Source organism: Budorcas taxicolor, chromosome 11 (assembly GCF_023091745.1).
Source record: "Budorcas taxicolor isolate Tak-1 chromosome 11, Takin1.1, whole genome shotgun sequence".
NCBI lineage: Eukaryota > Metazoa > Chordata > Mammalia > Artiodactyla > Bovidae > Budorcas > Budorcas taxicolor.
The window spans coordinates 104,072,444-104,090,280 of NC_068920.1; the positions used below are offsets into that span (position 1 = coordinate 104,072,444).

Here is a 17,837-nt window from a genome sequence, read left to right on the forward strand (position 1 = left end):
AAAAGTATAAAGATAAGTCTGGCAATAATCAATATCAACAACTGTATTCTAGGTAGCAATACCTAGGAAGCTTCCACTCTGGGTTTAATGGAAACATTACAAAATCTCAAGGAAATATGATAAAATGTCAGGCACAGGGAAGCAGCAGATAAACAGCTGTTTCTTATTTTCTTAGTTTCCGTATGAAATATTACACAAAAGACTCAGAGTGACTGGTCGACCTGTGTGAAGACGACCTTCAGGAGAAACAGAGAAAAAAGGAACAAAAGAAAAGAAAGTGAGACAAAAATAAAATGAACAGATGAAGAAAAAGCAATCACCACAGAAATAACACATAATAGAAGAGGAGAAAGAAAAGACTCCTCCGGACTTAAAACCAACCAAAACAAAAAGTTTAAGGTCAAAAAGGTCCACACAAGGCCAGAAATGTTTGAGAAGCAAAAAATCATTCTGATGAAACTGACCTTCATTAAAAAAAAAAATTTAAATCCTACAAGCTCTTAGTCAAAGGCTAAAGTATTAAAAATTTACAAATGTGAAAACTCTCCATGAAAATACATGAAATGGATTCCAGGGGATTTACAGTTACAAAATACTATTCTGTGCTTATAATATTAGCACAATATTAAATAAAGTAGACATTCAATACACAAGAAAACTAATCATAATTTAAAGGAAAGTAATGACAAATCTGGAGATAAAAAAACAAAAGGAGAACTGATAAAACCAAAAGCTACTTCTTTGAAAAGATAAAGTACAAATTCCTGTCAGATTTAAGGACACAAACTAAAAGGTGTAGCTTGGAAAAAAAAAGAGCTTGGTGGATAATCTCACTGAATCAGCAGGTAACTCAGGGCAAGCCTCCCACACAGATCTGGAGCTGTTCGATGTCAACTTTACTGCACAACACTGACGGAGTATCAAGCAACCTAACACATCAGCTTGTATCTGGCTTTTCATTGGTGGGTAATTGTACCCATTCTATTGCTGTATTTGCTGACCTATTATCCTGTGACTTCAAACTACTAAATAAATTAAAAATAAAGCAATGTGACATCAATGAGGCTATGAATTCCAAAGTAACACAACATCTGAAGGTAATTTCTTAAAGTTTTATATATGTTTCTATAAATGATGGAACTGTGACACAAGTAAAATATGTGAGATGGAATCACACTATTTTGAATTAATCATGTAATTATATATCTTCAATAACATTTATTCTGCAAATCATCAATTCAATTTAGGTGGTGGTGCTGTAATTTGTTATATGATAGATATGTAAGAATAGGAAAATACAGTATACCATAAACAAGGAAAAGGATTATTTTCTACAAATGATACCAAAACAGACCAAAACTAGAAAAACCACTGGAAAAGATGGGAAAGCTCACCAGTTATAAATAAGCACAACCCTTATATGAAAAATACAATCAAGGATAATGCAAAAATAGAAAACTTCAAAGTCATCTCCTAAACAATTACAGATGCACATCTTGAAATATTAGCAAATCAGAACAATCCCAAAGTTACTCCAAAACTGGAAGGAGGGTTCTGCATTTCAGGATGGGCAAGACTAGCACAAGTTACAATGACTTAAGAGAAAATTCTTGGTGAGCAACAACCCTGCAACGAAGGACTCACCCTCCAGGGGTGCCCACTTCTGTAACACAGTCACTGAAGCCTCTCCTCCTAATCTTACCTTTGGATCCAAAAGCAAAATCCCCAGAGTTACTGGAAGCCAAGTCCGCAAATGACAGCCCTGTGCCACTTCCAAATCCAAACGTAACTGTTTTGCTTTCCACTGGCAAAGGAAAAGAGCAATTTAGTATTTCATTTAACATATGTCGAACATCAAAGATTTACCCAGGACCCAAAGGGAAGGCGTATGTGTGTGTGTATGCTGGGAAGGGTAGGACCTGCTATACTACTGATGCGGTGGGGTGGGGGTAAGGAGTATTTATAATCTAGTTATTTCTCTGAAGAAAACTTACAAGTTTACAGGTACTAATTATTCTCAATGAACAATACACCAGAAGCAGCATGCTTAAGATCATTTAAAAAAATGAGATGTAGATCTATACTAAGTCAGACAGAGAGCTACACAGCTTCTGCTTCACATGGTCTAGTATCATCTAAACAAACATTCATTCCAAGAAGGATTTCAGGAAATAGCTATGTAAAGATTCTGTGTTCACTAAGAAAATTGAATTACCTCATGCCCCTTTGTACATCTCAGTTTAAGAAAGGGAATTCCTGGATGTACATTTGAAAGTATCGTCTCAGAACCACTGTACCTTATGCAGAAATTCATGCCTACAAGGTTGCTATAAACATACATCAAATTTTACCTTGGCTTGTAGAATCTGCATCATTTTCCTTTCTAGTAGATAAATCCACAGGTTTGTCAACAGTTCCAGAAGAAATTGATGGTGAACTAACAGATTTGGTAGTAAACTCTGGCTCTTCAGATTTACACAAAAATGGCGCAGTCACTTTAGTGTCATCGGTACACATGCCATCAGCTGAGCTAGCTATGTTCTCGTCCTGGGATTTCTGCAAACAGAAAAGTAACAAATAACTATGCCATTAAATACTGAGTGACAAAAAGGATCATATACTCAATTTTACAATAAACGGATGATACAGAGTTTTGGACAAAATGGAGTAAGCATACTGTTCTGTCCACCATGTTACCTCCAGTCTCTCCAGCACCTGCAACTGAACTAGACTGAAAAGGACAAAGCAAGCAGAAGCCACTGGGAAGTGGATCAGAGCAGGAGGACCAGGAATCCTGAGACATGAACCAATGTCAAGTCTACCAGCGAGGAGCACCAGGTCTGGTGATGAGATCATGAATACTTCAGCTTCCAGGGGCCAGCCTATCCGGGTCCACAAGCCACAGCAGGAACATGAAAAGATGCTGGCCTGAGCCAACTGCCCCCCTTGGTTGCTCCTGCTGGTGCTGAGCCACAAGCCCTGGCATATACTGATGGGGTGCTGCCACCAAGGATGCAGGCCCTGGGCCCTGGGGCCCGTTGTTCAAGCGGCCCACCCCCAGCCAACATGGCCAGTCCCTGCCTCAGGAGCCATCTCTGCAAGGACTGAGAGCACACAACCTCCTCTGAAACTCCACCCCAGGGCAAAGATGGCTTCCGGAAATGGACAATGCTGAGCAGGAGGATGGCTAGGCAGAGAAGAAAAGGGAGGTTATGACTGGGCCCCCTCACTGACCTGCTTCCTATTGCTTACAGGGTCGTCCCAACAAAAGAGCACTGAACCTGAGTGAAAAGGGTTTCTAGCCAGAGCTGCTGGACAGCATCAAGAGACGAGATTTTTTCTCTGACTGTCCCCTCGTTATGGCATGTAGTCCCCAGGTATAAAAACGACTGGAGACAGGCAAAGTGACATCAGAAATCCTGGCCTTACCAAATCCACTTTTAATCAAGACCGTAAAATATGTCCTCTGAAGAGGACGTATTTATGGTAAACTTCTGTGTTTAGCTAAGGATAAAAAAGCCTCTCAAGCCCTGAGGGACAGTCTGGTAGTAAGAACCTGGTGGGTTTTCTCCTGCCCCAATACATCTGGAGAAGGAAATGGCAATCCACTCCAGCACTCTTGCCTGGAAAATCCCATGGACGGAGGAGCCTGATAGGCTACAGTCCATGGGGTCGCAAAGAGTTGGACATGACTGAGCAACTTCACTGTCACATACATCAACCCACATTCCTGCAGGGGTACAGAGCTGTCCAAGAAACTGGGGCTGCCAAAAGCACAGATGGAAAAGCATCCAAGCAGAGTCAGCTTTCTTTGGCCAGGGATGGGGAATGTCATGAAATGATCTGTGTGTTGAAAGATCAGACAAACTCTGAAAAGATTCTAACAGTGTTCCAAGAGGTAAAGACAAATACTCTTAGGACAAATGAAAAGAGAGTTGTCAGACAAACAAATATAAACCATAAAAGAAAATCCAAAAAGGAATTTAGAATTGAAAAATACAACAGAAATTTAAAAATTACAGAATGCTCCATTGAACTGCAGCAGCATACACTGCTCTCAAGTGCATATGGAACACTTAAGAAAGACCATGTTCTAGGCTAGAGAACAAACCTCAGCAAATTCAAGAGAACGGAAATCATACAAAGTATACGCTCAGTCCATAATGGAATTAAACTAACAATCACTACAGAAATATAGCTGGGAAAAAAATCTCCAAATATCTTGAGATTAAGCATTACACTTTTAATACACATGCTGAAGCCTGTGGACAAATTTAACAGAGTCCATCAACACCGATCCATGGACAGTAAACAGGCAATACATTTTAATGACCTCAACTTCAGGAACACTATTATGCCCACAAATGTGATAATGCAGATGAAATGGACCAACCAATTCCTCAAAAAAAGTAAACTGATAGAAGAAACAGATAAAATGAATTGTCCTATATTTATTAAAGAAAATGTATTATCAATTAATATATCCTTGCCAAAAAAAAAAAAAAAAGTACCAGGCCTGGTGGTTTCAGTGGTTAAGTTCTATCAAATATTTAAGAAAGAAATATCACTAATTCCTACAGTGTGTTCCAGAAAACAGAAGCAGATGGAACATTCCCTAACAAAAGTACATGCAACAAAAACGGACAGGAGAAGCAGACATGCTGGGCAACACTCCTGTCAATAATCAATGTAACAAGCAGATGAGAAATTAGCAAAGATACACTGGACTTGGACAATAGAGCATCAACTGATTTATCTATTTAAAAACCTGTTTCCATGCAAAGCAAAAAAAAAAAAAAATTACATTCTTCTCAAGTGTGCAGTGAGCACCCACTGAGACAGTTGTCACAAATTCTATGACTTGAAATTATTCAAAATACGTTTATAGACAAGAATGGAATTAAACTATAAATCAGTAACAATGACATCTGGAAAATGGAATATTCGGAAATATACTTCTATCCAGTGTGTTTGTCAAAAAGAACGTCTCAAAGAAAATTAATAGTTTGAACTGAATGAAAGTGAAAATATCACATATTAAGACTTGTAAGATAGAGCTAAACAGCTCTTGAAGGAACTTAAAATGTTTATTAGAAATGAACTGTCTTAAATCAGTTAATTTAAGCTACGACTTGAAACTAGAAAGAGCAAAATAAAACAACATTCTTCAAGGATTAATGACAGGGAATGTATAATGTCCGGAATACCAGCTGGTGACAGAAAGGAATGCACTATCACTACACACAGTGCCTGGGCCGCCTCTCAGAGGCACTGTGCTGAGTGAAAAAAGTTTGCATCAGAGCTTACATACTGTATGATTCCATTCATCCCAGTCTGGAAAAGGTAGAAACATAAGCAGATCAGTGGCTACACAGGTTCTGGGTGGGGATGGTTCTAAACTGAAAGAGACAGTAGGAAGGAATTCTTTGGGGTGTGGAACTATTCTGTACACTGCCTTCAGTGGGGATTACAAGAATTCAGCCATGTGTAAGAACTCAGAGAAAACATACACACAACAAGAAGTGAATTTTACTTATGATAAACTTGAAAAATTAATACAAATGAAAAAAGTCATTATTTCTTAATGACTGAATCACAAGGAAACGACAGTCCACTCTGTTTGTGTCAAATGATTTAGGCCATCACAGTAGTATTATTTATTATAGCCAAAAAGAAGAAACCACCCAAATGGGCATTAAACACATGAATGGATAAATAAAATGTGGTAAATTCATACACTGGAATGTTATTCAGCCATAAAAGGACCAAGTACAGATAAATGCTACAATGTGGATATATCACAAAAACTTCCTCAGTAAAAGAAGCCAGACACAAAGGACCACATATTATGATGTTTATATGAAATGTCAGAAAGGCCAATCAGAGACAGAAATGGTACATCAGTGGTTATCCAGGCCTAGGGGAGACAGGCAGAAATGGGAAGGGTGATGACTGTTACAGGTTAACAGGGCTTCTTTTGGGGATGATGAAAATGGGTGAATTAAACAACAATAAATGTCACCCCTCAAATGCACACTAGATTACTTGGGAAGGGAATGTCAGAACTCAGCTCCTAACACATCCTCCACTTAAGAGGCCATGAACAAGAAATTCCTGTACACAAATCCAAAGGGTGCTCCCTCGTTCAGAACTGCACCCTGACCCTCGGCAGTCCCGGCACACAGTAAGCACCTAACCACAGCATGCTCAAGCACTTTAAGCCAGGAGTGCGTTTGCCAAGAGTTCATGCAGTTGGGGATGAATCAGTGTAAAGCAGGAAAGATGTGTCCTAACACTCATCTCACACGCTAGCAAAGTAATGCTCAAAATTCTCCAAACCAGGCTTCAGCAATACGTGAACCGTGAACTTCCTGATGTTCAAGCTGGTTTTAGAAAACGCAGAGGAACCAGAGATCAAATTGCCAGCATCTGCTGGATCATGGAAAAAGCAAGAGAGTTCCAGAAAAACATCTATTCCTGCTTTACTGACTATGCCAAAGCCTTTGACTGTGTGGATCACAAGAAACTGTGGAACATTCTGAAAGCGATGGGAATACCAGACCTCCTGACCTGCCTCTTGAGAAATCTGTATGCAGGTCAGGAAGCAACAGTTAGAACTGGACATGGAACAACAGACTGGTTCCAAATAGGAAAAGGAGTACGTCAAGACTGTATATTGTCACCCTGCTAATTTAACTTATATGCAGAGTACATCATGAGAAACGCTGGACTGGAAGAAACACAAGCTGGAATCAAGATTGCCGGGAGAAATATCAATCACCTCAGATATGCAGATGACACCACCCTTATGGCAGAAAGTGAAGAGGAACTAAAAAGCCTCTTGATGAAAGTGAAAGAGGAGAGTGAACAACATTCAGAAAATGAAGATGACGGCATCTGGTCCCATCACTTCATGGCAAATACATGGGGAAACAGTGGAAACAGTGTCAGACTTTATTTTTTGGGGCTCCAAAATCACTGCAGATGGCAACTGCAGCCATGAAATTAAAAGACACTTACTCCTTGGAAGAAAAGTTATGACCAACCTAGATAGCATATTCAAAAGCAGAGACATTACTTTGCCGACTAAGGTCCGTCTAGTCAAGGCTATAGTTTTTCCAGTAGTCATGTATGGATGTGAGAGTTGGACTGTGAAGAAGGCTGAGCACCGAAGAATTGATGTTTTTGAACTGTGGTGCTGGAGAAGACTCTTGAGAGTCCCTTGGACTGCAAGGAGATCCAACCAGTCCATTCTGAAGGAGATCAACCCTGGGATTTCTTTGGCAGGAATGATGCTAAAGCTGAAACTCCAGTACTTTGGCCACCTCATGCGAAGAGTTGACTCATTGGAAAAGACTTTGATGCTGGGAGGGACTGGGGGCAGAAGAAGGGGATGACAGAGGATGAGATGGCTGGATGGCATCACTGACTCGATGGATGCGAGTCTGAGTGAACTCCGGGAGTTGGTGATGGACAGGGAGGCCTGGCGTGCTGCGATTCATGGGGTCGCAAAGAGTCGGACACGACTGAGCGACTGAACTGAACTGAAGAGGACATCGTTTACATCCACCCACAGAACATTTTAGTTTAATGGCTGTTAGTTCTGTTTCACCTCTGTCTATCAAAGGGCACTCTCCTCCAAAATTGCAGTTCACTGGAACAATTTTTTTCCCACCCTGATAATGACTTACCACATTTAATTTCTGTGGCAAAAGGAGCCCCTAGGATTTTTATTTAAAGAACATTTTAAGTGTTACAGGATATTTTACAAAAAGATTTTAACTTATAACAATAATAACACAACAGTCACTCAAGTAAGATATTTTAATAGCTATAAACAGCACAGTACACTGACAAAAGACACCAAGTCCTGTGTACACTACGAGTAGGAAAAAAATAAACTCTGTACAACTCAGCATGTGCATCACCACTGAGATAACTTCTCAGTTCTATTTTTAAGGCTTGAAATACGTTAAAAAAAAAAGTTTATTTTTCAGTTTTGCACACAGAAAAGTGAAACCATATTTACCTGCACTGTTCACTTAGTATGACTGGACTGTATCTGCCAAGTGAATGACTGCACGCTAATGCCTCCAGCAGCAGTGATTAGAGGTGACTGACGGAAAGCACACACTGTGTACTGGCACTGAGACAGGGAAACGGCCGAGTGATGGAAATACACTTCGGATTCAGCACAGCTGAATGCAGAAACTTCAAATAGCACTTCCACAAATAAACCTATTTGGTTATAAATGAGGGAGGGCTGTGTCTACGTTAGCTCTTGTGCACTGACAAACAAGTTTACGCCTATGGAAGCGCCGGCACAGCCTCGGCTGACAGCTGCGAAAGCAGGCCAGCTACTCCTCAGGGTCAAACGGACAGTGAAGGGCAGCAAGTCTTCCACAGAGCAGGCCGCATGCTGGGTCATCTCATTCTCTTCTCATGTATCCTTAAAGAAAACGCTGCATTCCCAACTCCAGGACCTACTTTATTTTTACCATATTTCCAACAATTTTTAAAAAAGTATTTCTTGAGAAGCAAGGAACCATTCTGATTATGTCAATATTGTAAACAATTATAAACAATGACTAGTTTTCTAGTTTCTGTGGAACACAAATACATACACCAAGGTGCTGACAACTATTAAAATGACTATACTTGAACTAAGAAAGCAGTCAAATTATGAGCTTACCAAAAGCAAAGTATACAGACCATGGGAACTAGGTTTCAAATCTATTTCCTATCCACCCTGCCCACTCCAGAATCATGTAACCGGCACAAAAACTGAAGCACTTAATTCCATTCTTGGTACGGCAGCAGACATGTCAGGGACATCAGCATTGTCCATGCTACCACCCCAACTTCTCAAACCCAGCACACATGCAGCAGTGACGGGTGGGCCTTCTGGTGCTCTGCCCAGAAAACAGTTTCTTATCCCCTAGCCAGAGCTGACAGAGGCGCCCACCCACTTGCCAGATGCACCCTACTGTTACCTACTAAGAACACTCTAGTTTACTGCCATCAACAAAGGCAACTGAGCCAGAAGGAATGCCAGAGACAGTCTTACTTGCGCCTCCTGCACTTTCTGAAGCTCCGACTGAAAGTCTTCTGCATTTCCATTGTCCTCATCAGTGTCACTGCAGACGCCACAAAAAAACGTAGGTGGAAGCTTGAGTGTGTCTGCTTTTGCCTTCTCTTCAACTGTTGGCTTCTTTTCCCAAACAATAACACATTCTTTCTCATTATCTGAAAATCCAGGCAACGCAAACAAAGGAAAGGTAAGATAAAAGTAGATGAAGCCCAACCAACTCCACAATACTGGCCCACAATGTCACCTACAGATTAGAGACCCAAACAGAAAGACCCTGGATGCTAATGGAGAACTAGCACCACCAGGAAAGATGCTTTCCCTGCACATTACTTTTAAATATTTTAAATCACCATGGCAAAATTGCTCATCACCAATATGACCAGACTGGGAGATTCCTTTAAACAGAAGATTTTTTAAAAACACTTTAAATTACTTGTTTTAATGTTACATACCTGTTAGATTTTCTTCTGACAGTCTACATGTTCCTGAGTCATCCAGATACAGTTTCCCATTGAGTTTCTTGACAGCTGTGTTGAAATCTTCATCTTAAAGTACAATTTATTTTATTAAATAAAAGAATTTGCAGTAAATTTCAGGAGATTTCCCAGCCAGGAATCTAAGAAAATCATCTGCAACTTCCCATCCACTCTCCCTTACTCTCTACATCCAAATAGCAACCAATTTCCTGATTCTATACCCAAACGCCTAGTCTGAGCTGCTCTGGCATTTCGGGGCTCTGCGTGCCTCTCTCCAGTTCCTACAATCCAGTCCTCTAAATCACTGCCCAAATGTCCTACCGAATTTATTTTGAGCCCGTAAGCCCCTGCCTGAGAACTCAGATAGGGCCCACAGAGCTCTCCTACTCAGACCCCATTCCTCCGCATGGCTCAGCTACCCTCTGAGACTCTGGGAAATCAGAACTGCTTTGAGTCCCCTCAGAACACCTGCCCTGTTCACAGCAGACATGGGGGGACTGCGAACACAGGAAGGCAGCTCTTCTAACCATGACATCCACTGACAGTTCACACACATTTAGAATCAACATGGACCTGCACGAACAGCAGTGGTGGGGGCTCTAGGAGGCTTAGAGTAACTTCGTGAGCCCCGTTCACTATGACGAGCATGAACAGAATGCTCTAAAGCAACGAAAGACTCACCGTCCTCCTCCTCTTCACTGATGTAGTCTGGCCTGTTCTTATAGCAGAAAAATGTAGGGGGAAGTTGAAGTCTGCTTGCAAGAGCTCTTTGCTCAGGGGTTGGGGTTAGCTCATATACAATGAGAACATCATCATCAGAGGGAAGATCCTCAGGTTTTTTCCTCTCTTCCACTACAAGACAAATCAGAAAGACTGATAAAGACAAGGTAGTAGGTAATTAATACTAATAACTAAAATAAAAATCCTGGAACTTCATTTTTAGGTTAAAACAGCATGCTGATGAAAACACACACTCTGATGTGGACAAAGCTCACAACCGTGAGAGTTAGAAGCCTGAGGAAATGTTCTATTAGAACCCTCAGTGGACACAGAATTGCCTTAATAACCAGGAAAGAAATCCTACTTTCAGTAACTAATCACTGAAGAAAATACTACTGATGGCTATAAATTTAAAAGGTATTTTAAGAGTGTTGTCATAACCAAACTTGGCATACTAAATGGTTTAGCAAAACATCCATGCATTTGCAACAACTGAAAAAAATTAAAGAAATCATGAGCAAATATTAGTATAAATACAAGACTAACTCAAAGCCAATCCCAATGAGACCCTACAAAGAAAGCTAACAACTGCCAAGGCTGGTGTGTGATTAGAATTACACCCACTTTCCTGTATTCCCAAGCATGATAATATTAAATTAAACCTGTTACCCTCTGGGTAAATCATACTGTAAGAATCTAAGACAATGCCTGTTCGCTGAAGAACCACGACCACCACCACCACCACCACCACCAAAAAGGCAAAAGATGGGGAGAAAAGGAACTCTTCACACAACAGGTCGTGGTCTATAAAAAAGGACTTCTAACAGAGCAAAGTCATGGAGTGTGGCTGTGAAACACTGCAAATGCAACCAGTCCAAAGTGAGATGGACTTCAAGTGGGAAAACATACACAGGGTTTTGAACATGTGGAAAAAAGAAAGGGGGATAATCTCATTTTTCATACTGATCAGAAGTTGAAATGGTACTCTGGATGTAATGGGCTAAGCTGAATAGATTATTAAATTTAACTTCATCTGTTTCCCTTATTTCACCTGTTTCCTTTTATTTTCAAACAGTGATACTAGAAATTTTAAAATTACATATACAGGTCATACTTTATTTCTACTGGATGATGCTGATCCAGAAAACAGCTCTTCTCAATGCTGAACGAGCCCTTCACTCACCCTCCTTTGTTATAAAAACTCAGCATCAGTTCCTGGCCAGGCGCCATGAGAGGACACTGAGACAGACTCCTGTTAATGAGATGGCCTCCTTGGGCCTCAGTCTCCATCTCTTAAGGTCCTCTGAAACCAGGACGTTCTCGCACCTGAGAACCGGGCTCTTTGTCCCGCAGCAGTACGTGAGTGCATTTGCTCCCAGACCAGGGCTCTTCGCCTAGAGTCCACAGAGTCTGTGCATGAATATGTACCATTCACACACAAACACACACAGAGGCCACACAGCTTTTCAAAGACTACATACTTAATCATAAACATAAGAACTGCTGCAGTTAGGAGCACAACCTGTGTACTTTACAACTGAGCTCCTAAAATCACAGGTGGTCATTTGATCACTGTAGCTGTCTGGCACCCAAGACACAGCTGTGCTTCTGGGGGTGAGTCTTGGCCTCCACAGCCTGCTCCTGAGGGTCTCTCACAGAGCCCACTGCTGAGTCCTCTACCCCACTCCACTCCAGCATAACTCCACAAGGGGCCTGCTCTAACTGGGAATAGCGAGATATGGGGGAGCTCTTCCAACAGGGCCGACTACCACACACAGCATCTTTGTCACCAGGGAGCCTAGGTTCCCTGTGGTCCACATGCTGCTGCCACTGTGTCTGGACACAGACAGACAGTGATGGTTAGGTGACACACAGGTCTTCACTAATCACGGAAGAAAATGATGAGGTACAAAACAGACACGGTAAAGACCACACAGATCCACTTCGAAACAACGGAGTATAACGTGTGAGAAAACATGACATCCAAGTATGGAGAGCAGCATTATGGGGTCATGATAGCCTTGTCACATGCACGCTGCAGCATCAGGCACTTGATCTCACACAGCCAGTTACACTGCTGAGCACCAGCAGCTGCTGACAAGCGGACACCCTAGCATACTGCCAGTGCCAGCTCTGTACCTCCGTTCTCAGGCTGTGAGGAAGGGGTGCTGGTCCAAAAAGCCATTGGATTAGATTTAAAAAGGCTAAAATTAAATCCTAGAAAATAAAGAGTATTTCATTTTTGAACATTTTGAGAATTAAAATGAATGCAATTTTAAAATATAAAAGCCAGATTCCATCCATTTACATCAATGTGGCTGTCCCACGCATCCACCTAGCCTATCCCAAGGCTTTCATCCTTTGCTCATTGCCAGACTGCTCAGTGGCCAGATTGCCTTAGCTGAAATGTGAGCATGCAGTACCATCCAAGAACATCAGAACAGTAACTGCAGGACAAACCTACCGAAACCACCAGCTTCGAGTGATCCCTCACGACTGAGTGCTAGCAGCCTTAAGCTGGACCCAGTGCTGAGCTGAGTTCCTGTGCCCTGCTGACAGACATGTCTCTCTGAAGCTGGCATCTCCTCAACAATGTGCACACAAGCTCTCTGCTGCTGCTGAACACTCACCACTAAATTGGTTTAGGGAAGAAAACAACCCACACAAACATATTTTGGGAAGGAAAGTGGGGAGAGAGAGTGGGGGAGAGGAAGACAAAGTCTGCCTCATCTGAAGACCGAGTGCTTACCCTTTTCTGGAGTTTTAAACGTCTGGCTGGTTGAGAACTGCTCCTTCAGAAAAGCAGGAGAGGTGTTTTTGACTTTGCCATCGGAAGCTGATTTGGGATCAGAGTTCTGTGACTCCTGGCGACCACCAGGTTCCACTTTTCTCTCAGATCCACTCTGGGCTGCTGAACTGGCTTCACTACTGTTATTTTTCAGAGGTGTGTTAAAACTAAATCCAAACAAAGATCCAGTAGCTGAACTGTTGCCAAATGCAAATGGTTTTGACTTTTCACTGCTAAAAATGCTTTTAACAGACTCAGAACCAAATACAAACTTTGGGGGTGAAACCACGGCTTTTGTTGTTTCAGGGGTGCCAGACACCCCGCCAACTTCCGAGGTTGTGTCTGCTGCATCACCACCCTGAGGCAAATCAGTTCGTTCTCTGGTGGTTTCTTCCAGCACAGCGACAGCCATTTTTCCACAAGGTGACTCCCTGGGAGTGGCTGAACGAGCGACGTGAGGTGTTACCAAAAAATCTTTTTCTTGGGCCACTTTTGCTTCATCAAATATTTTTTTAAATGAGTCTGCAACATCCTGTAGTTTAAAACGAACAGCTAAATGTTCTATTTTTCTTTCTCCATCTGCAAAATCACATGCAGTCCACACCCACACTCTTTCGGTACCTTTCATATTTTGCAAAGTCATGTCTGGAGTTATTCTGTGGTTGGCACAAAGTTTTAATACCTGGTCCCTTCTCATCACTATACGAACTTGCTTGTTTTCATAATTCTGTAAAATCTTTATATCGCCAATGCCTCTTTCTTTCCACTGACCAGCATCTTTATCATACCTGTAGAGTTTGGCTCTGTGACTAAAAACGACTTGTTCATTTTCCTCCCCACTGGACACCTCGACTAGATCAGGCAAAGGGACAACAGGCTCGAAGTGCTGTCCGTCTCTCTCCTCTTCCTGAGTGACATCGGAGTCTTCATCTGTGCCCACTGAGGCCCCACTCTGATTCAATTTGCCAGGGGACTTGGACGGGCTCAGAGCAGACTTGAAACTGAAGTTAAAGCCGGTGGTCGACTCGCCGAAGCGGAAGAGGTTTTTCCTTACGGGGCTGCTGGCCAGCGGGGAGGCGTGCACAGAGCTGCTGCTTACGCTGTCATCCAGGGCATCCTCCCTGAGGTCATAGTTGTCCCACTCCAGGGTGGGCCCAGTGGTCTCAGTGTTTGGTGCGCCACTCATATCTGCAGCAGTGGCAGCTCCTGCTCTGGAATCTTTACTCTCTTCATCACTGACTTTTGTCTGATCATTCGTCAGAAATGTCTTGAAATCTTTTAGCCCACTCTTCATTTCTTCCGCCCTCTGTATTAACTTGGCAGCCCTGCCAGTATCCACAAGCTTATGGGGAGTCTGCAGGGGAATGTCTAACAGAAGTCGCTGGCATTCCTCAAATTTCTGCTTGAATTCTTCAGCCAGTTCAGGTGTCTTGAATTTTGCCGCCAGCTGCTCGAGTTTGGCATCGCCATCAGAAAAGTCACTGGCTAACCACATCCAAGCCCTGTCTGAGCCTGAGAGGGGCTTCAGGTGCATGGTGGTGGTGATCCAGTGGTTGGCACACACCTTTAGCACCTGTTCTCTCCGCATCAGCATCCTCAGTTTGCCGTTGACTTCATTTTTGAGGATTTTTAAGTTCCCCAAGCCCCTTTCTTTCCACTGACTTATCTCAGCATCAAACCTAAATAATTTCACCCGCTGTGAGTAAAGAACTTTCTCATCTTCCTCTCCTGTGACCAGCTCCACTTTCTCAGGCATTTGGACGACTGGTTCAAAATGGATGTCGTCACTGTCCTCAGTCTTATAGGCATCATCATCTTTCTCAAGGTCAGCACAAGCATCTGCTTTATCAACTAGTTTACTACTTTGTGATGAGAATAACTTCTCTCCAGCACCTGAAAATCCCTTGAAATTGGGGTCTTTTTTGCCAAACTGAAACCCTTCTCCTGAATTTGACTTGGCAAGATCTGCAAAGGTGAAAGTGCTGCCAGTCTGACCAAAGACCACAGTACTCCCGTCTTTCTGACCACCAGTGTCCTGACCACCAGTGTCCTGAGCCTGATCACCAGTGTCCTCCTCTCCAAAGGACTTTTCAGCAGTCTTTTCCTGATTTTCTGTCTCCTGAATGCCAAACTTAAACCCACCAGCAGATGCAGGGAAAGAAAAACTAAATCCTTCCTTTGCTGATTTAGAGTCTGTATTAGAAGAACTCTGAAATTTAAACGAAGGTGCATTTTCCTGATCCACGTGCCCGAATTTAAATCCCTGTTCTGCATTGCCAAACTTAAAGGCTTTTTCTGAAAAGTTACTCTTAAATCCTGTTCCTGTCTGACTTGCACATGAGTTACTTGCCTCAGCTGCAGAGCCCACAGGGAAAGCGAGAGGAGCTTCAGCAGCAGGGTTCTGGGTTGGGTTAGAGGCACCACAAGCCACACATTTTGGAGAACTTCCTTCATTTCGTATCAAGCAGACATCACAATCCCACTGTCCCTCCTTCTTGGTGAAGAGCCCCTCAAGTCCACTCTTTGGAGCCTTGCCTGTCTCCGAAGAAGCAGATGCCGACGCAGCAGAAGCTGGTGGATTTTGACCTGAGTTCTGACAGGCCACACACTCGGCCATACTGGCCTCATTTTGCACTGAGCAATCCCACTGTCCTTCCTTCTTGGAGAAAACACCTTCAAATCCACTCTTTGGAGCCCTGCTTGTCTCTGAAGTACCAAATTTTAACGAGGCAGGTGCTGGGGCAGTAAAGGCAGGTGAACTCTGTTTCCGTGGAGTCTGACAAGCCTCACATTTCACAGAACTTCCTTCATTTCCTATCAAGCAAACACTGCAATCCCACTGTCCCTCCTTTACTGAAAAAACAGATTTGAAATCACTGCTGGCAGCCTTAGGAAGATCTCCCTGGCCAAATTTAAAGGAAGGTTGCTTAATAAGTGGAGATTCACTTTTGCTAGCAGGCTTTTTATTCTGACATGCAATGCATCGAGACACAGTGGGTTCATTTCTTACTAAACAAACACCACAGTTCCAGTGACCTTCCTTCTTTAGAGTCACCAGTGCAGATCTACTGGGAGTATGTTCCGAGCCAGGTTTAGGAGCGGAGATAGTATCAACTAATGGTGGGCCGAGGAGCTCCTTACTGCCTGGGTTTAGATTCTGGCAGGATACACACTTCTTGGCAGTTGCCATGTTCTTCAGTGAGCAGACGTTACAATGCCACCAAGACCCTTCTTTCTTTGCAACCTGAAACTCAAAATTCATAGTTACACCATCAGATTTGTCAATATCCTTACTGTCATGACCTGTGGGTTCTTTTACAGTTTTTGTGGCCTGATGGGTGGTTGTGGCTATATTTCCTCCTGAGGCTTTCAACAGGCTCTGGGCCTCTTCAAACTTGCACTTGAAAAGGGCTGCCTCCTCAGGCGTCTTGAACCTAATGGCCAGCTGCTCTGGTTTGGGCGACTCGTCGGCGTAGTCCACAGCATACCACACGAAGGATCTGTCTGAACCGGCGTTAGGGGCAAGGGCCATGTCTGGGCTGATGTAGTGATTTGCACAGATCTTTAGCACCTGCTCACGTCTCATGAGCAGGCGGATTTTACCGGAGGTTTTGTGCCTGAGGATCTTAACATTGCCGATTCCACGCTCCTTCCATTCTCGGGATGCTGCATCGAAGCGATACAACTTGGCACGATTGCAGAAGAACTCCTCCTCATCCTCCTCGCCAGTCCTCACTTCGATCTTGTCAGGAAGAGGCACCACGGGCTCAAAGTGAGGGCCGTCGTCCTCCTCGTCCCCCTGTGCACTTCCCCCATCAGCATCGTGACCCTTGCTGGCCGACTCTGTAGCAGGCACTCCGAACACTGATTTCCCTGGGCTGTAGAAAGTAAACATATCATCATTACGTCGAAAACCAGAATTCTTTGGCTGATTTGTACTCATGTTCTCAGTAAATGAAATTCCAGGCACATTTTTGCTTCCAAAATTAAACGTATTTCGAGGTCCCATGTTTTGAACAGCTTTTGGTCCACTGTACCCATCTCCCTGCAAAGGTTTATCTGAAGTCAGCAGACCTAACAGGCTTTCATTATTGTTGTAAGTTGCAGCAGGGGGCTGCGCCACAACCTGTGGTGAGGAAAACGTGAAGTCACCATCATTTGACTTGAAATTTGAATTAAATTTGAAAGGAGTCGGCTGTGTTGTATGTGCAGGTGCTGCCAGAGATGGCCTCATTCCTTCACCAGGCATTGGCTGAACAAAACTGGTTTTTCCAAATTCTAAAACCTTAGGTTCTGCAGATCTTGAAGCATGTGCTGCAAGTGGAGGTTTTGTAAAATAACCTGGTTCTGGCAAAGGTGGATTTGTGCTTGTCTGTTGAACATTGTAATTAAAGTAATCATCGCCCCTGGGTGATAGAATTCCTGTCGCAGGAGACTCAAAACGCAATGGGGGACCATAGATATCTTGAGAGAACATGCACGCTGATGAGCTCTGCACGGGCGGCGTGTGCATCTGCTGGGGGTAGCCGTAGACGTGCTGCTGAGGTGGAAGCCTGTTCATGCCATAAACTGGCCCCTGGAAAAAGACAAAGTGAACGCTTTTGTAGGCTGTCTATAAAACTATAGCTTACCTCGATACAAACCAATTCTCATGAACCTCAAACATGCATATAAATATACCAGTAGAGCATACAGTGCGTTCTTGAGAGAAGACATTGCTACAAGGACACTTACAGCTCTAGTTCTTAGCATGTCCCCAGAA

The 17,837-nt window shown here is 43.0% G+C and overlaps 1 protein-coding gene across 2 annotated transcripts in view; it reads right to left on the reverse strand.

Moving 5' to 3' along the window:
* The window catches only part of LOC128056237 (E3 SUMO-protein ligase RanBP2-like), a 58,247-nt gene that overhangs the window by 3,721 nt on the left and 36,689 nt on the right, over nucleotides 1–17,837 (reverse strand). Inside the window, exons 20-26 of one of the 2 annotated variants that reach the window (XM_052648937.1) lie at nucleotides 13,037–17,651; nucleotides 12,427–12,504; nucleotides 10,249–10,419; nucleotides 9,544–9,636; nucleotides 9,068–9,246; nucleotides 2,352–2,556; nucleotides 1,703–1,804 (exon numbers count right to left, since the gene is read on the reverse strand). In XM_052648937.1, coding sequence (XP_052504897.1) covers nucleotides 1,703–1,804; nucleotides 2,352–2,556; nucleotides 9,068–9,246; nucleotides 9,544–9,636; nucleotides 10,249–10,419; nucleotides 12,427–12,504; nucleotides 13,037–17,651 — 5,443 coding nt within the window. The remainder of the gene's footprint in view (nucleotides 1–1,702; nucleotides 1,805–2,351; nucleotides 2,557–9,067; nucleotides 9,247–9,543; nucleotides 9,637–10,248; nucleotides 10,420–12,426; nucleotides 12,505–13,036; nucleotides 17,652–17,837) is intronic. The other variant, XM_052648938.1, reaches the window with a different exon arrangement.